At 47.6% G+C, this 27642-nt stretch overlaps 1 protein-coding gene across 2 annotated transcripts in view; it reads left to right on the top strand.

The window, feature by feature from the left end:
- Bcar3 (BCAR3 adaptor protein, NSP family member) overlaps nt 1–27642 on the top strand; it is a 114028-nt gene that overhangs the window by 40407 nt on the left and 45979 nt on the right. The window contains exon 1 of one of the 2 annotated variants that reach the window (XM_048351992.1): nt 24973–25990. The exons of the other annotated variant lie outside the window; for it this stretch is intronic. Within the exon in view, the coding sequence (XP_048207949.1) occupies nt 25907–25990 (84 nt within the window). The 5' untranslated portion in view covers nt 24973–25906. Of the gene's footprint in view, nt 1–24972; nt 25991–27642 lie in introns of those variants that run through there. 2 annotated transcript variants of the gene reach the window in all.

Raw genomic sequence — 27642 nt, 5'->3', positions numbered from 1 at the left:
TATAGGAAAACTATTATATATGTTATATCTACATAATATATATTATACATGCACACAGAGGCAGGCAGGTACACACACATGTGCTGCTCCTGGGGCTTGAACTCAGGGTCTGGATGTTGTCCCTTAGCTTTTTCATTTGAGATTAGCACTACCACTTGAGCCACAACTGCATTTCTGGCTCCCCCCCCCCCCCCCATTTTCTTTTGGTAGTTAATTGGAGAGAAGAGTCTTACAATTTTTCTTGCCCAGGCTGGCTTTAAGCCATGATCCTCATATCTCAGCCTCCTGATCTGTGGGGTTTGTTATCTGGCTGAAATCTCACTCTGTCCCACTCCATTCCTGTGGGACCAGAATCACACTGTGTCTGCATTGCCACACCGTGTACACTGCCCTCCTGCGGGCCACCCAAGGGCCATCTCAGTGATTACAGAATCACAGAGCTTGGGTCCAAGTAACCCTTGTTACTCAGTGGTCTCAAAGCACGAGAGTGATGATACAAAGAGAGGCAGGGCATCAACCATAGAAGGACAGATTGACCCTGTACTTTGTGGCAATACTTGAAGGCATTTACCAGAGAGAGAGAGAGAGAGAGAGGAGAGAGAGAGAGAGAGAGAGAGAGAGAGAGAGAGAGAGAGAGAGAGAGATCTGGCCTGGGGCATGTACTGGGAGTCTTGAGATGTATTCCTTAGGGATAAGAGGGGATGACTGTGTTATCTCAACTATTGCGTGTCACTCATAAGATGTGATGTATCAACACCTGGGACACAATGGCTTCAGTGTCTTCTTTCTCTCAGCACCCTTTGCCTTCCTGTGGTGGTGAGAGTCGATGGGACTTTGCTTCAGAGGCTCAGTGGGTCTTTTTCCAAGGTTATTTAAGGTGTTGTGTGGGTTACTCTTTGCTCCTAACCTGCTTTGAATCTAGTTGGTGCCATCTAATGTGTTTGTGTTCCTTCACAATACATCACAAAATATGTATATGTGTGCATGGGTGTGTGCCCAAACCAGGATTTGAACTAAAGGCCTAGAGCTCAGCTTGCCCCCCATCCCCCAAGGCTGGCAATCTGTTGCTTGAGCCATGCCTTTACTCCTGAATTCTTGCTGGTTGATTGGAGAGAAGAGTCTCATGGATTAATCTGCCTTGATTTTCAGATCTCAGACTCCTGAGGAGTTTAGCTGTGAGCCACTGGCACCAGGCTATAACTGTTTTTCCTTCTCACTTTGCCCTGGGTCTATTCGAGTGATTTGGACATTGGTTGGGGACAATGTGGGAGGCATTTCCACTTGCCTCCGGGGGCTACAAAGCTCTGTAAACAAGTCACAGGCCTCTGACCTGAAGGTCCAGAGAGGCCTATATGTCAGTCACCTTGGGCTGGTTCAGGTCAATCAGCATGTTGCAGACTCAAGTTACCCTTTGGAGCCTGGCTATTGGTGCCACAAGCCATAAACCAGGGCCAGCCGGTGACTGGTGACTAGAGGGTGGCTAAAGAAATGGAGGTGAGGTCATAATTGACCATGTGAGATGCAGTTCGGCCCCTTGAATTTGATCTGCCCTTCCCTTCCTACCCATACTCTGTGCCTTTGGGGGTTGGAGAAAAGAATGAGTTCTATGTAATATCTCTTGGAGGGCCTTCTGATAAGGTTAGATGGATTAAAAGCCTAACAATCAAGATGCCAAATGTTTAGGAATTCCCCCTTGAATGGGGATGGTGTGTCCCTGCCTTAGCTTCATGTGGACTGATTCCCTAGCTGCAAAGACTCATGACTACAGCATCAGCGCCAGCCAGAGCTGGGGAGAGGCAGAATCCAGAATTCCGTTCTTCCCAGTTTGTATTCTGTGTTCTCCTCACTCCCCACAGGTTTTGTATCACTCCACATGAAAGCCGCGTGGAAGGGGACCTGTTTCTCCGTTGCTTAGTTACCATCCTCTGTCCTCTGTGCCCAGTCCCAGGGCTGTTTGGGGGTTCTTTTGCTCTGCCCAGCAGGCTGGCCTCCTGCTGGGTCCCCCCACCCCCTGCAGCACGTAGACCTGAAAGGTTTAATTTGATGTTTGGACGTGGTAAGAAAATAAATAGAAGATCTAAAATAGCCCAGGAATTTGGAATCTCAATTCCCCACTGTTTTCATCTCTAATTCTGCCCTTGAGAGTTTTCTGGGTTTTGTTTTCTTCTCAATTTTTGTTTCCTTAGCTCTCTACCCTTGTAGGTGTGTGTGTGTGTGTGTGTGTGTGTGTGTGTGTGTAGTTTTTTTTTTCCTACAGTAGCTTAAAACACGATCATCTTTTCATTTGTAGTTTGGGACTTGGTTTGCAGTGTGGGGCTCTGGAATTTTCCTCTGCGTACCTAGCATACCTTCCCCTAGATAAAAACCAGTTGTTTTTTACTAGGAGGAAAGAGTTTTCAGAGGCAGTGGCCCTGGGCATAACTGAAGTAGCTCGGTCCTCCGGGCCGCTCTACCTGCTCGCCTTAGTTGTCCCCATGCGGTTCTGCTGTACTTTTCCCTGCATTAAAATATAGTTAGTCTGCAACCAGCTTCTTAGGCATGTCAGGTGTTGGCATAAGAAATGCGATTAAATAGCTGGGCTAAGGTACTAATAATTGGTAATGTCTCCCTGTACCTCTCAAATGGCTGTTCAATAATAACTAAATTATGCCAGGGAGGAAGCTGGGCTGATCTGACTTTTCTTGCATTTTTTTCCCTGGGCTCTGTTTTGCCACAGCTAGAAAACTTCAGCACGGAATCTTCTTGTCCCTTCCAGCTCAATTGTTTTAAGAAAGTGTATGCCTGTAACAGGTCAGAAGGGAAGGGTTTTGCTTGTTTGTTTTAGCAAGGTGTAAAGAGTTCATTAATCTGGGTTTTGTTTTGCCTTTTTTTTGGGGGGGGGGAGGGGGTCAGTCGTGGGGCTTGAACTCAGGGTCTGGGTTCTGTCCCTGATCTCTTTTGCTCCAGGCTAGCACTCTACCACTTTGAGCACCACAGCCCCACTTCTGATTTTCTGGTAATTAATTGGAGATTAGAGTCTCATAGACTTTACTGTCTGGTCTGGCTTTGAACCACTATCCTCAGATCTCAGCCTCTTGTGTAGGTAGGATTATAGGCGTGAGCCACCAGTGCCCAGCTTGAGGTTGGTTGGGCTTTTCTTTGGTCTTGTTTTTTTTTTTTTTTTTGGCCAGTCCTGGGCCTTGGACTCAGGGCCTGAGCACTGTCCCTGGTTTCTTCCCGCTCAAGGCTAGCACTCCGCCACTTGAGCCACAGCGCCGCTTCTGGCCGTTTTCTGTATATGTGGTGCTGGGGAGTCGAACCTAGGGCCTCGTGTATCCGAGGCAGGCACTCTTGCCACTAGGCTATATCCCCAGCCCCCTTTGGTCTTGTTTTTGAGACAGATTCTTACTATGTATTGCAGGCTGGCCTTGAGCTCTCAATCCTTCTGCTTTAGCCTTTTGAGTGCTGGGATTACAGGAGTGTAGCACCACATCTAGCTATGCTGTTAAGCTCTTGATTATACCATTGTCAGGTTGCTGGACCAAGGGCAGCATTGCAAGTTGTGTTGCAGACACTGAGAGCAAGGGCACAATGGATGATAAGGACCCACCTATTGTGTTTCTTCCAAAGACTGGAGACTGACCGGGAAACCTGCATTGTGATCTGCTATGTTTCTCTTTTGTCACCTCCTTTTTACTGGAGGGGACCTATACCGGGGCTGAACTAAGGGTCTGGACATGGTCCCTTAGCTTTTTCCATTCAAGGCTGGCATTCTGCCACTTGAGTCATACCTCTAGTTCCAGATTTTTGCTGGTTAATTGGAAATAAAAGTCTCATGTATTTGTCTTACTCAGGCTGATTTCAAAGCACCATCTTACAGACGTTTCTTCCCGGGCTGGCTTTGAACCAACCCTGATCATGCGATATCAGCTTCTTAGGTAGTTAGGATTAGAGGTGTGAGCCACTGTGTTCTGCTGCCACCTCCTTTAAGCCTATGGAAGTTTACTTATACTTTCCCTCCTTGTTCATTCTTTTCCACATTTTTTTCTTGGAGCTATTTCCTCACATTTCAGGAGTTACCCCTCATACTAAATTTTATAAATTCAAATTATTTTTGTTCCCTCCCTCCCTCCCCCTCCCCCTCTCTTTCTCTTTCTTTTTGTCCTCTTCGTACACAGGCTGGCATTTCTTTTATCCGGGGATGTTTTAAAGGCTTACTGTTTTTAGAGGAAAAGCTGAGCGATTTTTTTTTCTTCTAGGAAAAGAAAGTGTTTATTAAAGATTTTTCCATTAAGAAAGAAATTGTCTTTAAGAAAGCTAAATTGGAAAACCTGGGGAAATAGAAAATAAAATTTGAGATGCTGGTGTGTTCAAATGAGTGCTCTATGGTGGGCAGCCGCTGATCAGCATAATGGCTGTGGACAAAAGCCAGGCTCTCCAGGGGACCCTCCCTCCCGTCCCTCCTGTCCCTGGTCCCTCTGGTGGAATGCGGTCTTTGTCCCTGGCTAGGCTGCTGGTGAAGGAATGTCCCCTTCTGTTGCCAGCTTGCAGGATTCTGGTTAGTCCCATTGTAAACCCTCAGAAAATGGCTGCAGCCTCTGAGCCCGCTTTGAAGTTTAGGAGGAAAAAAGGAAGCATTGGAATTGTAGTTCTGAATGTGGCCTGAGCCTTGACTTCTTTTTCCAGAACCATCTAGAAAGCTTTGTGGGGTTATTGCATCTTCTTAGAGGGTCTCCCCCATCTTCAGGCTCAGATCTCAGCAAGGCAGATTCCTGCAGTTGGGGACACGTTAGGTCACCCAGCAGATGAACAGAGGAGTAATTATGCAAATCCCAGCACCAAAAATAAGTGCCCTGACTGGGGGCCCCGGGTGGGATGGGGCAGCCCCACTACTCAACGTGGCTGCAGCCATGGTCACGGTTAAATAGCTGTCTTTGAAGAAAGGCTTTTCTTTCAGCAAGCAAACAGGCCAGCCCGCCCGGAATTAGCCAGCTCGCAAAGTCATGAAAGGGACTTAGAAAAACAATGGCACCCTGTACATTCTGTGAGATTTTAACAAGTTCTATGAACCAAATAATAGCCTGATTGGCTGGCTGTGCAGGTTTTTGCTTGAGTGTGCAAATACCCCACAACCCTGTGTTCTCTGGCAGGAAATGTTCCAGCCCACGGTCAGCTTTGCCCACGCTGCTGCCCAGAGTGTGTCCTGCAGATATTCTTGGGAGATTCAGAGTGACCACAGTTTTTAGAACATTGCTAAGGACAAGTGGGGTGACAGAAGAATCAGAGGGGTGGTCTCTCATTCAGTGGAATCTCACCTTTTGCTTTGTGAAAATGTGGCCACTTAAGTAAAAGATTCTGGTAGCCAGGTGCCAGTTGCTCACACCTGAGATCCAAGGATCATGGTTCGAAGCCAGGCTGGGCAGAAAAGTCTGTGAGACTCTTATCTCCAGCTAGCCACCAGAAAACCAGAAGTGGAGATGTGGTTCAAAGTGGTAGAGTGCTAGCCTTGAACAAAAGAGCTCAGGGACAGCACCTAGTCCCTGAGTTCAAGCCCCATAATGACCAACCAAAATTACATTTGCATGATCCAGAAGGAGGCAGAACTTTGATAAGCAACATCTTGGTGGTGGGAAGGGGATGGGGGAGAGCTGTTCTGCTAAAGGGAACTTCCTGTGGGGGATAGAAATAGAAACACCTTGATTGTGGTGGTAGTTATACAACTAGGCATTTGTTAGAGCCAGTTCTGTGCTAAAAAGGGAGCCAGGCTTGCTGAATGTAAATTAGACTCGAGTAGCTTCGCTTGGAAAAGCAAGTGAAAAACCTATTTTAAGCCCTTAAGTGCTGCACCTCAGTAGGGGAAGTTTCCAGTGTAAGGTGAGCTACATCAATGATGCTAGACCTGATTAGAGAGAATACTGTGCTTAGAGAGGTGTGTGTGTGTGTGTGTGTGTGTGTGTGTGTGTGTGTGTGTGTGTATGTGGGTGGGTGGGTGGGTGGGTGGGTGGGTGGTGTGTCCCCGTGTCCGTGTCTGTGTCCTGGGCCTTGAACTCAGGGCCTGGACACTGCTAGCTTTTTTCACTCACAGCTTGAACTCTACCAGTTGAGCCACCCATTTACTTCTGGCTTTTTGCTGGAGACAGTCTCATGGACTTTCCCTGCCCTGGCTGGCTTTTAACCACACCCTCAGATCTTTACTTTCTGCATAGCTAGGATGGTTATAGGCATGAGCCATCAGTGCCTGGATAAACATGGCTTTTAACTTAATTTTATTTATTTTTATTTTTATTTTTGCCAGTCCTGGGGCTTGAACTCAGGGCCTGAGCACTGTTCCTGGCTTCTTTTTGCTCAAGGCTAGCACTCTACCACTTGAGCCACAGTGCCACTTCTGGCCTTTTCTATATATGGGGTGCTGAGGAATCGAACCCAGGGCTTTGTGCATATGAGGCAGGCACTCTTGCTACTAGGCCATATTCCCAGCCTGGCTTTTAATTTTTTTAAAGAACATTTTAGGCTGGGCATCCCTATAATTCTAACTACTCAGGAAACTGAGATCAGAGGATCATAAATTGAAGCCAGCCCAAGCAGAAAAGTCTGTGAGACTCTTATCTCCAATTAACCACCAGAAAACCAGAAGTGGAGCTGTGGCTCAAAGTGGTGGAGTGCTAACCTTGAGCAAAAGAGCTTGGAGACAGGCCCCAGGCCCCCAGTTCAAACCCCATGACTGACCAAGACAAAAACAACACAATTAAAGAGTGGCAAAATTGTACAAAACTCACGTTGTGATGTGTATACTTAAAATGTTGGTGGAACACAGGCTACCATTAGCTAGCAATTGCCTGTGGGGGCTTCCAGGCTGCAGGAGACATCGTGACAGTTTGAAACCTGGAGCTAGCAGAACCCCCCAGAAAGGGTTCACTCACCCCTGCTGTAGACGTTCCCCCTTTCCCATTCCCGCTTTGTCTCCTCAGGGATAAGTAGCCAGACTTCCTCAGAAAAGTCTTGACTCCTCAGGGCTCAGCCACTGACATTATGCAACTTTGAATTATTGGCTTTGACTTAACCTTCCCTGGGGACCCAGCAGGGCGTCCAGGGCATGCCTTCAATCCTTCTGATCACAGACACAATGCTGTCCCCACACTGCAGATTTCAACTCATGATGGTTAATTGGAGATAACAGTCTCATGGACTTTCCTACCTAGGCTGGCTTTAACTCCAATCCTCAGATATCAGCTTCCTAAGCAGCTAGGATTACAGGTGTGAGACATGGGCACCTGGCTCTCCTTGAGGCCAGGCCAAAGCCCACAGCTGCCCTCTGGATGCTCAGAACTGGAGCCTGTCTGGCACAAGCCCTCCTTGGTTTAAGAAACAACATTCTTCCGAAACCCAGACCTGCTCTGGATCTTCCTTTGCCTGTCTCTAGGCCTGGAAGGTTCTAAGGCAGAAGAGCTGAATGGTTTGGAGTACTACCAAGATGTGTGGGCTGAACTATGTCCCCCCAAATGATATGTTGAGATCCTAACCCCTAGAACCTGTGCATGTGGCCTTATTTAGAAATAGTGTTTTCACAGTTATAATCAAGTTAAAGGCTTTCAAAAAGATCTGTTGATGCCAGGCACCAGTGGCTTGTGCCTGTAATCCTAGCTACTCAGGAGGCTGAGATCTGAGGATTGCAGTTCAAAGCCAGCCTAGACAGGAGAGTCTATGAGACTCTTATCCCCAGTTAACCACCAAAATAAAAGCCAGAAGTAGAACTGTGGCTCAAGTGGTAGAATGAGACCAGCCTTAGGTGAAAAAGCTAATTGACAGAGCCTAGGCTCTGAATTCAAGCCTCAGTAACAACACACACGCACACACAGAGATCTGTTGAGGTTCTCACCCAGTATTTGTGGATGAGACCTCTTCAGATCTACAAATAGAACATCAGAGGAAGCTCTACTTTTTACAATGGGTCCCAATGCCTTGCCTGGAGCCGTGGGGAAGGAATTTGGACTTGTAGAGGCAGACACAGGAGAATGCTAGGTGGTAACAGAGGCAAGGAGGGAGGCATCCACCTGACAAGGAATCCTGAGGTTTGTAGCAGACATTAGGAGGCGGAGACCCCTAGGCAAAGACTCCCTGAAGACCCCTCCTGGTGCCTCATTTCAGTTTTCTAGTCTCCACTCTGTGAAAGAATATATTTTTATCTTCAAGTCCCAGGGGTGTGATAATTAATCATGTTAGGAAAATGGAGGAGAATGGAAAAGGAATAGGCCAGACTCATCATCAACAGGCAAGGCTGTTTATTAAAGGACACCAGGGGCACAGACCTTCTCCCTGGTGCGAGGGTGTGAATTTGGGACCACAGTTATATGGGGTATGAGCAAGGAGGCAGAGGTTAATGAAGGAGCCACTCTAGGAAGTTGTGGCTCTTCCATTTGGCCCACAGGGACTGTTTACAGCTGGGCTTAGGTGAATTGCCCTGCCTGCACATCAAAGCAAGTTCACATATTGAGGTTTTGCCAGGTGTCTGTATGGGCCTGAGGCAATACAGTGGGGGTCAGTCCTTCAGATCACACCAGTCCTGATAATCTTTTGAATGTAAGGCCCCATGTTAGCCTTTTATTTGGGGGGGAGGGGGGTCATCCATGGGGCTTGAACTCTCAGGGCCTAGGTCCCTGAGCTCTTTTGCTCAAGGCTAGTGCTCTACCACTTTGAGCCACAGCTCCACTTCCAGTTTTCTGGTGGTTAATTGGAGATAAGAGTCTGCCTGGGATGGCTTTGAACTGTGATCCTCAGATTTCAGCTTCCTGAGTAAGGAGGCTTACAGGTATGAGCCATCAATGTCTAGCTGGTAGCCATTTTTTGATGGTGGGAACTTGTGTGACAAGCTACTGATCTCTGAAACTCATTTTCCTTAACAGTAAACCAGCAACTACAGAGTCAATTCAGGAACCTGTGCAAAACCCTTAGTGCTGAGCCTGGTGTGTAATTAGCAGTAGGTAAATACTCATTAGTATTGGCCACTCCAGTGCTCCATGGTTGGTTCTTCTTGCCTCCAACTTCACTGCCTAGGGAAGATCTTCCCTGATCCCCTGCTCCAGGCAGCCCCTTCCCCCTTTCCTGTCTTACTGTATATCCTCCCCCCGGCCCTATTCCTACTTGTGTTTGCTTTGTGAACTCTAGAGGAGAGGACCTTGTTCTCTCAAATAATTGGTGACCCAGTAACCATATGTAGCCAGAGCAAAGGACACTTAAGTTGAGGAAAGAGGGTGTGAGGTTGTTCTACCAGTCAAGCACTTTGCCACTGAGCTATATTCCCAGCCCCATGAGGTTGTCCTAAAACTCTGTTTGCTAAAACAACACTGACATCTCTAAGAATCTTCCAGAAATCCTTGGGTGTTCTTATTTCAAAACAGCCAGGAGGTTCCCACGCCTAATCCCCAGTCTACCTTCATTGCCAGCTTTTTTTAGGATGAACGCTTGAACACTGTGGGGTTGCTGATGTTGTCCTAAGGCCCACATACGCACAGTTTTGAAATACAATTTGGCATCTTGAGGGCATAGGAAAGCTAAGGGACCCAATAAATAATTTAGCACCGATTGCTTGGCCAGGGCTTTTAAATGGTGGAATTGTTTGCTGTTAAACTCTGCCCTCTAGTGATTATCAAGTGCTATAACAGTACCGCCCTTGATTACAATTCAGTTTCCAAAAATTTGAATATGAAAGGTAATTATAACACAGTATTTTAACTTCAGAAAAAACACATCTTGTGTTTATGATATATAATAGCTTATATAAAGCTCATTGGCTTTGTATAAGGTAGATTAAAATGTGAAGGCATGTTATTATTAGGATAATTAACAGTCTAGAAGGAAGAAACTCACATGCTGTGATACTGTATGTGGACTTGGTTGGGAGGCCTTAGTGGCTCAGCTGAAGTTCTACCTGTGTCAACTAAGACCTTTCCTTGGAAGAGCTTGCTGGTAACATGGGTGGCTGATCAGGAAGGAAGCTGGTATTGGGTGAGACAGAACACAGTCATTGGCCATTGGAGTTCGATGAGGAAGACTGGAATCTGTGGTACTCGTGTTCTGGCTGATTGGAGTGGAGAAGCTGAGTTTTTTGTTTTATTTTTGTTTTGTGTGGGGCTTGAACTCAGGGCCTGGGTGCTGCCCCTGGGCTTTTTTGCTCAAGGATAGTGTTCTATCACTTGAACTGCAACACCACGTGTGACTTTGGGATGGATTTTCATACCCAAGCTGGTTTCAAACTGTGATCCTCAGCTCTCAGCCTCCTGAGTTGAAAAGATGACAGCCATGAGTCATTGGCGCTCAGCCACCTGTTTGTATCTGTTTACTCCATAAATTGAGTACTGAAAACTTACAGCCTAAGCCAGTTATCTAAAAAAAACTGCTTAAATATATTAGAGAAGAATTCCTAATCTCTTTTTGATCTCTACATTCTTAAAACTTTGCTGAAAGTCCTGAAACAGCATTTTACAATACAGGTTAGAGCTATTTATCCTCAACCATGTTAGGAATTAAAATGGAGGAATATCTAAATGTTTATTGGATCTGTTTTTATTTAATGAATATTTAGTGCTGAATGTGTTTTATTTATTTAAAACTAACAAACTCATTATGCTTAAGTAAGTATAAATAGCCTATTTTTACTTTAATCATTTTTTTTTTTTTTTTTTTTTTTTTGGCCAGTCCTGGGCCTTGGACTCAGGGCCTGAGCACTGTCCCTGGCTTCTTCCCGCTCAAGGCTAGCACTCTGCCACTTGAGCCACAGCGCCGCTTCTGGCCGTTTTCTGTATATGTGGTGCTGGGGAATCGAACCTAGGGCCTCGTGTATCCGAGGCAGGCACTCTTGCCACTAGGCCATATCCCCAGCCCCAAAGTGGGCTTTCAAACCTCATCAGTGTACTTTCTAGCTCTAGTCTTTTAAAATCTATTGATCTTTTTTGCAATCTGAGTGGATCACTCCCCATGTATTAAGTAGATTTCTTCTTCTTTATTCCTTCCTTCCTTGTGTTAGTACTGGGGCTTGAACTCAGGGCCTCATCCTCTCATTTGGCTTTTTTCACACAAGGCTGGCATCCTACTACTTGAGCCACACTTCCATTTCCGGCTTTTTGCTCGTTAATTGGAGATAAAAGTCTCATAGAGCCGGTGTCAGTGGCCTGTGCCTGTAATCCTAGCTACTTAGGAGGTTGAGATCTGAGGACCACGATTCAAAGCCAGCCTGGGCAGAAAGTCTGAGAATTCTTACCTCTAACCACCAAAAAGCTGGAAATGGCACTGTGGCTCATAGAGGTAGACCACTAGTCTTGAGCAAAGACAAACTCAGAGATAGTGCCCAGGCCCTGAGTTCAAACCCCAGGACCTGTACACACACACATGCACACACAGAGCACACATACAGAGCACAAAATCTCCTGGACTTTTCTGCCTGAGCTGGCTTTGAACCTCAGATCTCAGTGTCCTGAGTAGGTAGGATTACAGGTATGTGCCACCAGTGTCTGGCTTTAGGTTGATCTTCCAAATGTTAACATTTCATTATGTAGGATCCAGACTCATCTTCATTAATATCACCATTGATCTCATTAGAAAAGTCACTAAGGTATAGGCAAACTGTCAGAGGCACGGTGGTGTGAGTTCTCCCAAGTTCAGATCTCCACTTGGCAGCTTTTTCTCATTGGCAAGAAGCAGTGCCAGTTGTTTTCCCGGAAGTCCCAGGCCAGCTTTATTCATTTTTACATGTCTGCCAAGCAGTTACCCGAGTGGGTAATCTGTCAGCCCATCTTTGAAGTGCAAATGGTGTTCAGCTCCCCTGCCATCCCCCGGTTGCTTTGCCTCTAGGCAGGCTTTGCTTGCTCGCCTGGGTGCAGCCTGAGCACCCACCCCCTGCCCAGCACTGCATACCAGCTACAGAGACTCATGACGGAGCACGCCATGAACCCTTCCTGCATCTCAGTGGGCTTCTGTGGTGGACACAGCTGTGTTTTCTTATATATGCGGGTCCTAGCAAACGTGGCGGCAGTGGGCTACTTGGGCCTTGCGTCCTCCCCCCTTCACCCAGTCTGGCTTTTGCCACCACCCCTCCCCCCCCACCTTCATGCCTAAAGCTAAACAGCCTCCATGTTCCTATTATGTAAAGAACCCGAGAACCCCTTGACAGGCCTACCGAACACACCAAGTCCTCAGCACTGAGGGGAAGGGAAGTCTTGGTTCTTCTAAAGAATCTAGAAGATACCACAACACTTACCTAAATCCATAGTTTTCCAACTAAGATTTTTCCTACCTCAACCTACCCCACCATTGCACAAGACCCTGATTATTAATATAGAGAAGCTATTAAATTACATTAAAAAGGAAGAAAATTGTTATGGGGTTCGAGGGAGGAGATTCCATATCCCTCCAAGAGTCCACCACTCAGACAGTCTCAAGCAAAAAGATGGATTTATTGGGGAAGCAAAAAGCAAACTGACTGACCAGGGACGCAGCACAGATTCGGGAGCTGAAACTGAGACCATAAAAAGGAGCAGGCTGACCAGCCAGGGACACAGTGCAGACTCGGGCACTGATACTGTGACAACTAACAGTCTTTGAACTAGGTTTATAAAGATAAAAGTGTGGCACTGATGTAGGGGGTTGACACAGGGGGTATAGCAAGCAACAAATAAGTTAAGCAAGCCATGTACAGAAGCAGAATCCTGGGGTCAGGTTGACCTAGTAATCAAGATGGAGTCAGCTCTATTCCTCCCCCCCACCCCCCGCAACATTTCCTACCATATTTCCCTAAGATGGAGTCCGCTATACTCCCTACTACAAAAATAATGAAGCCAGGAGCTAGTGGCTTATACTTGTACTTCCAGTTATTCAGGAGGCTGAGCTTTGGGGGGGGGGGGGGGTCACAGTTCGAGGCCAGCCTGGGCAAAAAAAGTTCACTAGACTTCAGCTTCAAAATAACCAGCTAGAACAAGGGAGCCTGGAGGTATGGCTCAGTGGTAGATGGCCAGCTGAAGCCAGTATGAGTCCCTGAGTCCAGACCCTGATGAGAGGAGGAGGAGGAGGAGGGAGAGAGGGAGGGCAAAGGGAGAATGAGAATGTGTTCGGTATATCCATCTCTCAGTTGTGGGCTGGTTCCTTACAATGAAGTGAACTGTGGAACCGCCACGAATACAAAGTCTTGTTAACGTAACTGAGTCATTGCTCATGATCTACTGTACAGAGTTGGGCCAGCGGCACTGGTGGCTCTGCTCTAATTGCTTTCTATTAAGACTGTGAAAACCCAAAGCTTGGTTTATGGCAGAGACTCTCTGTAAAAGCGCAGCAGAGGGGTAAATTCCTTGAAAGGATAACCTAACTTGGGGCAGGCTGGAGTCGAGCATTCTCGTGATCTTAAGCCTTTATTAACTGCTGGTCGCAGTGGCTCATTCTGGGCCTCAATGTGGACTCACTGGCTGGCCGCAATCCCGCCCTTTATGTGAATGAAGATAAGGATGTGTCAGACCCTGGGAATGAGAACATGCTGTTTGGCCCTTTGAGGCAATTTCCTTTCGAGTCCCGGCTCTGTCCAGATGGCATCTAACTGTGTATTGAATGACCTTAGTGTCCAGACTTCAGGAACCTGGTCTGAGAGGCCATTTCACATATTTATTAGCCTGTGGACAAGAACATCATCTATAAAGCCTCCATTCATAGACTCAAAAGGACTCTCTGTGCAGAAGCAATGATGAAGCTGATGGCTGCTTCCTGCGCCTGCCAGTCTCCAGCGGCAGTCTGATTTTTCCCAGGCCCAGGTGGCTGTTTTAGGCAGGCGTCTATGTGCTCCATTCTGGGTCCATTCTGCCCCATCCCTGCTCTCTGCCACCTCCTGGTCTTCACCTGGGCAAAACAAAGTCAAGACCTCCTGCCTGTTGGTCTCAGGATTTCTCCAGCAGAGCCCAGGTGGTGAATGTTGGGAATTCCTGTATTCTGAGCATTGACCCCAGGCTGGGGGAACATGATGGCTGATAGGGGAGCCATTCCTGAGCTAGTAAAAGGACGGAAAGGCTGTTTCTCCAGTGAGGAGTGTAACCTCAATGGAGCCAGGACTGTGTTATTCTTAAGCCTTTGGGACTTATCGTGTATTTGCAGAAAGGCATGTGTCTAGAATAAAATAGGTAGGCACACCTAGGATGCATTTATACACTACAATTTAAGAATCCTCTGTGCTGGAAAACTCAAGACAATTCCCTTGGTTTGTGGGAGGCCCTGCAGCAGACGGGGGAATACCACTCATTTCCACCCATTGCTGACAGGTTAGTGGACTGCCCTGATATAAATAAGTACATAAGACACCATGTTTTCATGGAACATCAGGTTATGTGGGCTCCTTTTCTTGTTGGCATTCATTTCTCAGATGTAGAAATCACATCCCCATGAACTCCAGCAGAGCCCAACACTGTGTTATATCTTGATCTCAAAGCTTTGGGGGAGGGGGTTGACATTTAAATAAAAGGAGTTTATAGTACAAACAAACTTAAGTACATAAATAAGTGAGGGCTATTCCATACTTTTAACTCCCACTTCTGAGGACCCCAATGAAGGATCCTGTTTCAGGATCTCAAGATTTGATCTTACTCTAATAAAGCCTTGAGCTCACACTGATGAGTGAGGCACTTATGACTGGGAATGGCTGTGGAGTAGCCTGGGTTGATGACTCTGTCTGGAAAGGAGAATGTGGATAGGGCCCCCAGTCTCTTTCCTCTACTATGAACACATCGGCTCCATTCTCTAAACCAGCTTCTCCATGCTTAGGGAACAGGGCTTTCCCTGCTCTTAGCTTTATGCTCTTAAAACTTACAGCTGTATGGCATAGGACCTTCCCCCTTCGTTCTGATTTGAAAAATCCCAGAGACACTCTCTGATTGGTCCCATAAAGGTCATGTGTCCACACATGGGCCAGTCAGTGTTCAATGTTCTGATTGTCAGATCCATGTCAAATATGAATGTGCATGCTATCCAGTAAATATATCATATAGTAGCCAACCATCCGCTATTTATATCAACTCTCCTGAATTTTAAGGAGCAGAAGCATATTAATTTTTTTCTCATTATTTCTGTTTATTTGGGGTATGTATATTATATGGTGACACATGGATGCTCAATTTTTTTCCCCCAGTCCTGGGGCTTCAACTCAGGGCCTGGGCACTGTTCCTGAGCTTCTTTTTGCTCAAGGCTAGCACTCTACCAGTTGAGCCGTAGTGCCACTTCTGGCCTTTTCTGTTAGTGTGGTACTGAGGAATTGAACCCAGGCCTTCATGCATACTGGGCAGGCATTCTACCACTAAGCCACATTCCCAGCCCTGGATGTTCAATTTTTCAGGAACATTTTCCTATTCTTACCCAATTTTTTTAATTTATTAGCATGAATGAAATATACAGAGAGGCTTCATTGTGATATTTACATTCATGCATATAGTGAACCTTGATTAAATTTATCTCTATTACTTCCTTCTTTGCCTCCTCTCTTTTATTTTATTTATTTAGTGCCTGGGCTTGAACTCAGGGCCTGGGCACTGTCCTTGAGCTCTTTTTTTTTTTTTTTGGCCAGTCCTAGGCCGTGAACTCAGGGCCTGAGCACTGTCCCTGGCTTCTTTTTTGCTCAAGGCTAGCACTCTGCCACTTGAGCCACAGCGCCACTTCTGGCCATTTTCTGTATATGTGGTGCTGGGGAATCGAACCCAGGGCCTCATGTATATGAGGCAAGCACTCTTGCCACTAGGCCATATCCCCAGCCCCCCTTGAGCTCTTTTGATAAAGGCTAGAGTCCTACCACTTGAGCCACAGTTCTACTTCCAGCTTTTGGAGTAGTTAATTGAAGGTGAGTCTCATGAATGGTACCACTCGAGCTGTCTTCAAAACACAATCCTCAGATCTCCTCTTCCTGAGTAGCTACAATTTACAGGCATAAGCCACCAATGCCCTGCTCTCTTCTCTTTTAAAAAGAGTTTTTAGTGGGTTTCATTGTGGTGTGTGTGTGTGTGTGTGTGTGTGTGTGTGTGTGTGTGTGTGTGTGTGTGTTCCTGGTACCTAGGTGTCTCTAGTTTATCTTCCTACTCTCTAATTTATGTGGTGAATCCATGCTGACTTACAACTTGTCAGATCTAGTGTGGTTATAGAGGAGTAATCATGGGGGCTATGGATCCAGAAGAAATCTGTTTCTTCATGTATCCCAGCTCTGGAGTCAGGGGTCCTGAGAATCATCTAGTCAATCACTACCCTAGTAGTTCTTCCAGAACCTAGCTGTAGAATTCACGCTCCAGACCAGGAATTTTATTGTCCTTGGAACCCCTGGCAGAAGAAATCTGTTGTGTCCACTGTGGGCATCAGGAGAAGCAGATGTTTTCCTCTGAGTACCACCTCTGCAGGCAGCATTCAAGGATCAGTTCCGGCTTTTCTCTGCTTGGGGGCCTTTCCCCATTGGAAAGGGTCACAGGTCCATGTATCGCAAAGGCACTGTCTTAGCCTTCAGTCAACCCCTGTGTGCTGAGGGTTTGCAGCCTCCCAGTTCTGGGAGGTCCATGCCCCACCCCTTCCTGTCTGCCATCTTCCACGGGAATACTCCTCGCAACCAGGTGTGGACTGTGTGTCCATGGTTACATCTGATACCGCCAGGTACTGCCTCATTTTAATTATTAGCTCTAAGAATGATTTGCTGGCACACGTGGAGTGGAGATGATAATGCCCACCCCCTCGTGTGAGCATCTGATGGGATGCCACAGCGCAGTCTTTTGTAGAAATGCTGGCTCCTGATAAGTTAGGTGAAAAGATGAAGGATGGCCACAGTCTTCCTGAGCAGATTCTCCAAGTGTTCAGTCATGGAGGCTTCACAGAAGGTCAGGGGTAGATACTCCCCATTGGCCCCCTTCCAATCACAGGTTCACAGCCGGAAGGAGCCAGGGCACTGCATGTGTGGAGGTTCACTGACTTCTCCTCTCACCAGTCGCTCCACTGCCAAACCCAGTTGTGTTCAAGGTTGTCAGCAGTGCCCCTTAGTGTCTTCATTCATGTTCCCAGCCGCCCAGATGTTTTCTCCCCTTCCCCTCTTCTCTCCCATCCCCTCCCTTCCCCTGGCCACTAAAGCCTGTGGATCAGTGAGGACTTTTAGGTCACACAAGGCTTTGGTGATTGAGTACAAGGGCTGACCCATCCTTCAATGCACAGGCACACACAGTTTGTGCACAGTTCCTAGGAGCTCATGGAAGCCACACTCTACCCCCCTCCATGTTAAGAACTCCTAATCTGGATGAATTCCCAAGGTTATCCTGGGAATTAGATGATATGTCACACAGGTGACAATGACCAGGATCAGCACAACTTATGACCATGCCAACAAAAAAAGGCTACTGCCCTACTAAAGTGTCTCATTTGTGGGGGCTCATGATTGCTGACCACAGAGAAGGGCCCTTCCTGTCTGGCAAGGCTGGATGCGGGCAGTCAGTCCCGATTCTTCCCTGCCCTGGGGCCAGCCTGCCCCCACTCCTGGGATCATGCCTTCCTCCTATCCCTCCAGGGCTGGCTCATCCACTCCGACCGCTGACCTCTGACCTCTGGCAGCCTTTCTGAGTGGAAGTGGGGTGGGTGGGAAGAATGCGCTGTGAGCTGACAGATTCTAGTCATTGGGGGCTGGAGAGGAAGAGACATAGGCAGAGAGGGCAAAGAGGGCACAAGACTGGTGGGGGCGCACAGTAAAGAAGGTACGGGGGCAGAGGGGCACAGCCTCCATGGGGCTAGTGTCAAGACAACCCAGGAATGTGGGCCACTGAGCTTTCCAGGGACTCTGAGCACAAAGGAAGATCTGTTGCCAAGGCAAGAACCACCAGCCTGGAGAACCAGGCGAGGAGCAGGAGGAGCGAGAATCTGGCTATGAAGCCGATCCGGATGTCAGCTCTGCGGCCAGCTTGGCACCAGGCAATAGGAAAGGCAGATGTCCCCCCACCCCCCATCCCACAGTGGGGACCCACAGGTTTGTACCGGGGTGGTCCATCCCCTCCAGAGGACCCCATAGGCAGATGCTGGATCCACATGCTTCCTGTTACCATAAACTCTAATGACATCGGACCGTGTGACTAAGACCATATGTGTAATTTTAATGTGTACTTTTTAAATGTAAGGGCTAATGTTTACTTAAAGCTAAAAGCTCTTAGCCATCTCCTTTTTTTTTTTTTTTCCAGTCATGGGACTTGAACTCAGGATGTGGGTGGTGTCCCTGAGCTCTCTTGCTCAAGGCTAGTGCCATACGAGCCACAGTGCCACTTCTGGCTTTCTGATGGTTAATAAGAGTCTCACAGACATTGCTGCATGGGCTGGCTTTGAACTGTGATCCTCAGATCTCAGCCTCCTGCATAGGTAGGATTCTAGGCGTGAGCCACTGTGCCTGGCAACCATCTCCTTATTCCCTGGTTTTAAAGATTCAGGAATCTCCTAAGTACCGACTAGTGCTAGTGGATGATTCAAGGTACTGCCCGCCCCTTCTGTAGGGGCACAGGTCCTCGGCTCAGTGTGGCAGACCAGGCGTCGTCCCTTCCTTCAAAGGGGAAAAGAGTTCACAGTGCTGTGTACTGTGTGGGGGTGCTAGGCTCTATGTTATCCCTCTTGTTGCCCACAAAAACCTGGTAAAGCCCAGCACTGGTAGCTCACACCTGTAACTTAACTTCTTAGGAAGCTGAGATCTGAGGATCATGGTTCAAAGCCAGCCTGGGCATGAAAGTCCATGAGACTCTTATCTCCAGTTAATCACCAAAAAAGCCGAAAGTGTGGCTCAAGTGTGAGAGGGCTGGCATTGAGCAAAAAAGCTCAGGGACAATGCCTAGGTCTGAGTTCAAGGCCTAGTACTGGCATACACACACATGCGCGCGCACAAACATACAGATATACAGGAAAGAATTTGCTAAGTTTGGAGAGCAACCTGAGGCTGGGAGAGGTTAAAAGATTTGCAGAGATCTCACAGCTGGCTAGGAATGCCTCAAAGAATCCAGCCTGGGTCTCCCGTACCAACCTACATCCAGAGCAGGGAGGCTGACCATCTGGCCATTGTCTAAGGCCCACAGAATCATTTGCAGCTCAACACACAATGTGCATGTCCCTTGTATGCCCACGGGCCAGTTTGCCTACGTTGATAATTTTGTGTGGTGCACGAATGATGTTATAAACATCCAGATGATCCTTGGCATTAGAAAGGTTCTGCATGACTGCCAGTCTAGAGCGTGGCCCCAGACCACTTCAGAGATAGGCAGGTGCCTCTTCTCACAGCTCAAGACACCAGTTTGTGGACATGCTCCTGAGAGGCAGAGCGAAAGGCCAGGAGAGCGGGTGCAGGGTCTTCCTGAGACGGTGCCAGTGGCCTGCCGCCCACCTTCTCAGCACAGTGTGCCTCAGTGGCACTTTTGGGGTCATTGCTTATTGGCTGTTCATGGAGCTGACACCTTACCAAAAGTAGGAGGAAAGGGAAGAGAGAATGTACAAGCAAAGAAAACCTGGGAGCCAAGAGGAAGGAAATCAGTGCTTGCTGTGGTGTGATATCTCCACAGTGTGTAGAATGGAAGGAAGTGACTCATAGGAGTGTGCTTCAGGGGATACAGGCGTATGTAAAACATTAGAGTCTGCGCCCTTTGCCCTGGGAGATGGCGCATAGAAAGCCAAGGCTGCCAGATAAGTCTGAGTAGGCTGTTTTTGAGAAGTTGGAGTGTGTGTATGTGTGTGTGTGTGTTTAATTTTACTTTACTGCCACAGCTCATGCCTGTAATCCTAGCTATACTTAGGAGGCTGAGATCTGAGGGATTGCAGTTTAAAGCCAGCCTGGGCAGGAACATCTGTGGGACTTCTCAATCGCCAAAAAGCTGAAGTAGAGCTGTGATTCAAGTGGTAGAGTGCCAGTCTTGAGCAAAAGCAAGCTCAGAGACAGCACCCAGGCCCTGAGTTCAAGCTCTAATAGTGGCACAAAAGGGAGGGGGCAGAGAGGGAGAGAAGGAGGGAGGGAGGGAAGGAGGGAGGGTGGGATGGAGGGAGAGGGAGGGAGGGAGAGAAGGAGAGAAAGAAGAAAAGAAAGTCAGGCAGGTAGGCAGGTTTGTGAGATACAGTATAGGAGGGGCAGGACCTGAGAGACAATCTGCTTTGTGAAGATGACACTTTATCTCTGTGTGCTGAATAGATCAATACTGTTTCTGGAAAGAGACCATTTAACTGCCATCTTCTGTCACCTCCCCAGAGAAATCTGAGGAAACTGTCAGACCGAGATATGTAGCAAATGCTCCTAAATGCTCTGTGTCCACCAGGGCAGGCAGACAGCGGGTCCAGAGCAAAACCCAAAGCAGCCCAGCGCCCAGCTGGCCTTGCCTGCCCTCTGCCCACTGAGTCCAGAGCATCATGGTTTGGAGCAAGCAGTCAATTGCTTTGCATTTAGGAAAGTGTATTGGTCTTCTGCAGCTTTGGTTGCTCTATCTGGCCTCTTCCTAGCCTTCTCCCTCAGTGGTTTCCCAGTTCTGTTCCCTCAAGCCCTGTGCTGAGTAGGACGAGGGGACATAGCAGCTGCTTTGCCTGGCTTACATTTGGCCCTCCATCTACAACAGGGTGACGTAGCATAAGCCTGTCATAAATGTTTGTTTTGTTTTGGTTGCCAGTCCTGGGTCATGGACTCAGGGCCTGAGCACTGTCCCTGGCTTCTTTTTGCTCAAAGCTAGCACTCTACCTCTTGAGCCACAGCGCCACTTCCAGCTTTTTTTCCTATATATGTGGTGCTGAGGAATCAAACTCAGGGCTTCATGTATACCAGGCGAGCACTTTACCACTAGGCCATATTCCCAGCCCCAGCCTGTCATAAATGTAAGATATCGTAAGTCAAAAATGCACCTGAGTCAAGTGCTGGTGGCTCACGCCTGTAATCGTAAGTGCTGAGGAGGCTGAGATCTGAGGATCAAGGTTCAAACCTGCCTGGTCAGAGTCCATGAGATTTCTTATCTCCAGTTAACTACACCCCCCCCAAAAAAAAGCTGGAAGTGGAGCTGTGGCCCAGGTGGTAGAGCGTCAGCATTGAACAAAAATTCTAAGGAAGAACATCCAGGCCCTGAGTTCAACCCCCAGTACAGATACACACACCCCAAATGCACTTGGTATACCTAGCCTGCCAAAATCCTAGCTCAGCCTAGTGCTTAGAACATTTACGTTATCTAGATTGGGCAAAGTCATCTTACACAAAGCCTGTTCTATCAGAAAATATTGAATATCTCTCATAATTCACTGGCTACCAAGCTGAAAGTGAAATACAAAACGGTCCTATGGCTCCCTTCAAAGGTGTGAAGTCAGGGACCACTGGGTGTCTGCAGAGAATCCTGCAATGGAGGAGAGGTGTCTAAAGAATCTGTGGGAGGCAGAGCTGCCCATAGTCCTGCCTCTCTTCCTGCCGGCCCTGCCCTGGCCTTGCCACACTGCTCCTCAGGGAGCTGTAATACCACCCTGGTTCCCGAGGCCCCGGGACAGTGGGCCATGGAGCTGGTTTCCTTGGTCTTAGTCCCTTGCTTGTTAAAGAGACAGATCACTGGTTTAGTGGGAACAAAAAGACAGAAAAGACGTGTGTGTGTGTGTGTGTGTGTGTGTGTGTGTGTGTGTGTGTGTGTTGTATGTGTATGTGAGAGAGAGAGAGCAGCAGACAGACAGAAGACTGGTTGCTTGGTGTCTGCAGGGGTGTGTGAGGAGTCTGAGTGTTGTCCTTCTGTTGGGGTGACTGATGTTTGAAGTGTTGAGAGTTCTCTGGAGCAGAGCTGAGCTAGGCCTTGTAGCCTTGGCCCAGTGTCCCCAGTTTACCCACCGTGGGCAGTGTCCCTGTCCACAGAACTGCTTGACAGTGACTAAGAGCCTCCCAGATAAGGCTCAGCACCCTGATTCCGGTGTGGCTCTGGAGAAGGGGTGGGGGGCTGCAGACAGAACTGCTTTCCCCCCATGCTCTGCAACACTGGAAAGCAGACATCTTGCTGGTGTATCTTTTCTCTAGACCCCACCAAAGGGGTTTTGCCAACCTGCTTCTAGTGGGGGCTGTAACACTTTGAGAGAGGGGCTCTCCCGTCCCTGGGAGCCAAGAGCCCTGCCAACAGGAAGTGTGTCTCTGTTGAATGTGGCAGGCAGGCAGCTCCCGTTTCCATGGTTACCACTCTGGGCAGGTTAGCATTAGAGCTGCCCAAGGGAGGCCTGTCATTAAGAGAAGTGCTTTTGTGGTGGGGAGAAGGGACTTCCTTCCCTGTCTTGACTCTTTTCTAGGATTTTGGGGGGCAGGACACCATTTGACCTGAGGAATGAGGATTTTCTCAGATCTACCTGGCCACCACCCAGTCCTGCCTTATCACACAATAGGTGTTTTCCTTGAAACAGAGGAGCCCGCCTCTCAGATGGCCAGACGGGGGCACTGGAGAGCACCTCAGCATCCTTCCTGAGCTCTGTGCCTCCTACTAATCCCCTTTCTACCTTCATGAGTCCCTGAGATTCCTTTACAGACACACCCTCTGCTTCCCAGGGTCCCCCAAAACCCTGAGTCCCTTGTACTAAGTTACCAAGAGAGTGTGCCATTGAACATAACTATAAGACATTATGAAAATATAGTTATTTGTTGCTTTTGTTGCTTACTGGACTCTGTAGTCGGAGACTGGGGTCCCTGACTCTTTGTTCTCTGCAGAGTGACACCCCATTCTAGTCCTCGGTTTCTGAGAGACTAGAATAGAATAATCATTGTGGAGATAATGTGGGGGAATTGATCAGTGTGGATAGGAGACATTTAAAAGCATAACAAGTCAGCAAAGGGCACTTTGGGAATTCATGTAATTATCATCTTTCATTGCAGTAACAACACGTTATTTTCGTCTCTCTCCTTGGCCATTTCAGAAGAAAATTGATTAAGACCTTTTGAGTGCTGCTCCAGAGAGAATTTTTGGTGTAGAACAGAAAAATAAAACTTGCTTAGTAAACCATTACCTAATCAGATCAGGCGATTCTTTAATCCAGGCTGTTTTGGAGAAATTTCCTGGAGTAAAGAGAGAAAGGCTTAGGTGACAAGAGGTGTGATTTTTATTTTTTTAATTTTCCAGTGACCCAAGTGTCTTTTGTTTTGCTTTCACTCTGGCTCTGCTGCACTTGACTACATAATTTTGTGCAATTTACATGTCTGAATTATTTGCATATCTATTTTCAGGAATGCATTTTCTTTTGCTTTGGGGAGAGTAATTGGATTGAAAAGCTCTTGGCAGAAGAACCTCAAGCTATTCTATTTCAAGGACCGCTTCCTTCCCTTTCCCTGGGCCTGGGACCATGCTTTTCTAGCCCTCTTGGGAGGGTTTTTAGCCTGAAAGACATAGTTATTTTCTGCCCAAAGGATGGCAAGGTAAAGGCTGGATTCCTTCCCGGGTGGCTCTCAGCTTGTTGATGAGTCATCCCCACCCATGGGCTCCTGGGGACCTACCCTTTGACCCCATCTCCTAGAAACAAGAGCAAACAATACTGGGTACTGGGGGTTCGCACCTGTAATCCTAGCTACTCAGGAGGATGAGATCTGAGGATCACGGTTCAAAGCCAGCCAGGGCAGGAAAGTCTTACCTACAATAAATTTAGTGCTCAGAAAAAAGCCAAAAGTTGCACAAGTGGTAGAGGCTAGTCATGAGCAAAAGGAGCTCAGGGACAGAGCCCAGGCCCAGAGTTCAAGCCCCAGGACTGGAAAAAAAAAAAAAAAAAAAAAAAACCAGAAAGCTACTCCCTCTGTATATGTACCTGGAGGATGTTGTCTCCCCATTAACTGGACAAGCATGAGCTCAGCCAGCTCAGCAATGCCTGCCTTTTCCTACCCTAGATTCTTTTTTATGTGTGTGTGCCAATCCTGGGGGAAACCAGCCAGGCCAGCTTCAAACCATGATCCTCAGATTTCAGCCTCAACTCAACTGACAGTGCTTTTTTTTTTTTTTTTTTTTTGAGTACTTTATTGGAGATAGGAGTCTCACAGACTTTCCTGCCCAGGCTGGCTTCAAACCACCATCCTCAGATCTCAGCCTTTTGAGTAGCTAGGATGACAGATGTGAACTACTGGCACCTGGCTAGATTCTTCCTTACGGTTCTCAAGTAAGTTCCCAGGGCCCAGGAAGTTCCCAGGATAGCAAACAACTTGCAGAGGGGTCAGAGGGAGGGAGGAAGCCATCTGAGGAGTAGAAGAGCGCTGGGCCCCTTCAGTTTCTATGTCCATAGACCCTTTGGAGCTCTGTGACCAGGCTGGGCATGTTTAGAAGGCCGAGCCTCCTCCCCATTCGGGCAGGTGTGAGACCTGCAGTCCTCCATCTCCCTGTCCAAGCACAGAAGGTGCTCTCTGCCACTGAACAAACAGCTTCCTATTTTCACAGACCTAGTCCAAAGGCTGCGCAGCCCCCCCTCCCCCCCCCCCCCCAAAGGACCTGGCCCTAATCTCATTGGATGTTTCTCATTCCTCCCTCATGCCTCCTCAGGGCTGCTCTTCCTGCCATGAATTGAGCTCTCTCCCTTCTTTATTACAAGTTCCTGCCTGCATGCAGTTGTAGAGATCTCCAGGACACATTCCATTTATGCGTGTCCAGAGCCACAAAGTTAATATTTGGAATGGTAGAGGAGAGGAAGAGCTACAGGCAAAAAAAAAAAAAAATTTTTTTAAACCTGGCTTTGATTTTAAAACAAAACAATCCCCCTCCCCCAATATGCCTAATAGTTGAGCATAAGTAGAAGGAGAGTGGAAGGCAATGCCTTTCCCCTGAAGGCGTTCAGGTAGAAGTGAAGTCCTCTTTCACATGGGACTGTAGAAAGCCCTCACTAGACTGCGTTGAACACAAGGTTTGTGCTGGGTGTAGGTAAGAAGAAGCTGGTGATTCAAGTTAAGATGGGCCATGAGGGCCAGGTGCCTGTGGCTCACACCTGTAATCTTAACTACTCAGGAGGCTGAGATCTGAGGATCGTGGTTCAAAGCCAGCCCAGGCAGGAAAGTTCATGAGACTTATCTCCAGTGAACCTCCAGAAAGCTGGAAGTGGCACTGAGGTTCAAAGTGGTAGAGTGCTAGCCTTGAGCAAAATAGCTCTGGGGTCCCAAGTTCAAGGACAGACAAAAAAAGTAAAGGATTTAAATAGAAGAATGAAGGACAGGCAGCTCAGTCCCCATCCTCCCAGCAGGCTTTCAGGTGGGTGGGATAGAGGCTGCTCAGGGTGTTTGCTGACAGACTTGCTAATTAAACACCACCAAAAGGCAATATTGCTTTGCCAATAGTGATGGCTGTGCCAGCCTTATCAGCTGCAAGCTGACTATCAGGAACCTTCTAATTAAAAACAAACAGCTCTGGGGGTGCACCTGTGCTCCTGCTTGTGCTCTGAGGACCTCTAGGATGGCACCTAGGGAATGACACACCCTGGTCACTTTTCTGTCATCCCCTTTGCTCAAAGGAGCCTCTGTGTCCTAACAACGTGGTGTGAAGTGTACAACTTGTCCTGCATCCTATCCCCCCGAGGTGCAAACAGACAAAGCCAGCAGATTGTGCGGTGGTGCGGTTCAGCCCTGAGAAAGGAAGGCTGGGGGTGTGGTGGGCGAGCTTTAATGATTTCTGCTGGGTCTCTAAATTAGAGGACAGCTTAAAGCTAAAGGTCTCTTCTAAGAGGGGTTAGAATTTCATCAGAAAGCAAGTCTGGTCACATGAGAATTTCTGGCACCGTGTGCATGGCAGGCTGGACACTAGCCTGCCAGAATTGAGCGAGTGGATCGTATTGGCTTCAGAAGAGGGGAAAAGTCCCAGACTGGCCTGCGAGAAGGAGCTGCCGACTGTAGACAGAGGCAGCAAGACCAGGGCTCTGCCATCTGATGCACCTTCTTTTAACCCTCACGAAGGCGGTCAGTCCCCGAACTCAAGTCTGAAAGATGCCTAAGGAATGCAATGCCTTCCACACCCTCTCCGCAGCTCTCTGCTGCTTCTACCAACGCAAATCCTTCCTGGGAATCAAGGTAGGTGTGGTTCCGAGATGAAGTTCATCTGTCATTCTGAGGCTGCTGAAAAAACATGGGTTTTCTAAAGGATGCTAGAAAAAGTTTGTGGCTTGCTACTTGTAAAGACAGAGGGGCTTGCTTTGACGGATAGATCTTTGTGTCCCCTTGCAGTATCCCTACTCTCAAAGGGGAGGCAGGGGTCCAGCCTAGACCCGGGCTTCCTGCCTATATTTGGAATGAATTGGTATTGTTCATAGCTTATTGTTTCCTTGAGCTGAAATTTTACACCAGGGTAGTTCAAGATGACAGAGCTGTTTTTCTGTTTTCTCTCTGCCTGTGAAGTGCTCTACTTAATAACCTCATGGTCCAGTCTGTTAATAATGTATATGATATACAGAAACCACAAAATAAATCTTTCAGATGGCAGCCAGATCCCTAAAACATTCCAGGGTTCAGAAATACAGTCTTCCCCCGATCCCCACCTCTTCACCTTGGCTACAAGATAAAAGAGCACCAGTGGTTTTTGGTTTTTGTTTTTGTTTTTTGTTTTTTGTTTTTTTGTATAATGTAATCTATCTTGAGGAAAATATTCAGAAAGCCTACCTTGACTAACTCAAGACAAGGCCTGGATTCTCTGTTGCCTGCCTGTAACCCACTAAGAATTAAGATTATATCATAGGCTTCCATTCATCCTGGGATTTGCCTGCCCTGAAAATTCCTGCCAGCCCCAGTGTGACCATGAACTAACTTCCTTTCCTTCTGGGAAACAGAAGTCCGTAGGCTCTCAAGGAATCCTTCCCACCGGAAGCCAGAGGCAGCCTCCCTGTCCCAAAGGCCAGAAGGCATTAACCAGGTTTCAGTGTCCTCCTTTCTTCTTCCTAATGCTTTACAAAAGAAAAATAACCTGCTACAGGATGAAAGCCTTGATTGCAGAAGAATAAATGCTAAGCCCGGTGCTGGTGCTCACGCTTGTAATGCTAGCTACTCAGAAGGCTGAAAATTTGAGAATGGTGGTTCCAAGCCAGCCTGGGCAGGGAAGTCCATGTGATTCTTATCTCCATTTAACCAACAAAAAAAGCCAGTAGTGGAGCGTGTCTCAAGAGCAGCAACCTTAAGCACAAAAGCTCGGGGGGCAGTGCCCAAGCCCTGAGTTCAACCCACAGGACTGGCACAAAAAAGAAGAAAAAGAAAGGAAATGCTAAATGAGAAGTGGGTAGGCCACCTCTAATTTTGCTGCTTACTTGGAGTGTTCAGAGAGTCATGTTAACATTCAGCCGAGTTTATTTATATGTCTCTTTGTCAAGAAATTGGGAAGAGGATGAATACTTAAGTGTGTAGTCACAGTACCCACTACTTGACTTCAGAATCTCTTTTTTTTTCCCAGAGCCTAGCGGGGTGATATGAGGAGCCTGTGGCTGGGGGACTAAATATGGATTGTTCTAGCTTGGGGCAGATGATGTCATGCCATTAATGGGATTTTAAACTGTCAAAGATAGATGGGGAGGTCCCACAGGGAACTGTGTGCTTCAGAGATTGGCAGTAGGCTCTTCTCCAAATAGAAATCCCACCATGAGCCGATTTCTGCTCATTCAAACAAGTACAGCTCATCATGTGGTATGTGAAGAATCTGGATCTGAGCGGGGAGATTGTGTATTTCTGCTCTTAAGGTC

This window comes from Perognathus longimembris, chromosome 7 (genome assembly GCF_023159225.1).
Source record: "Perognathus longimembris pacificus isolate PPM17 chromosome 7, ASM2315922v1, whole genome shotgun sequence".
In the NCBI taxonomy this organism is placed as follows: Eukaryota; Metazoa; Chordata; class Mammalia; order Rodentia; family Heteromyidae; genus Perognathus; species Perognathus longimembris.
Note: the sequence above shows the minus strand (reverse complement) of the source record. Positions and strands in the feature narration are given on the sequence as shown.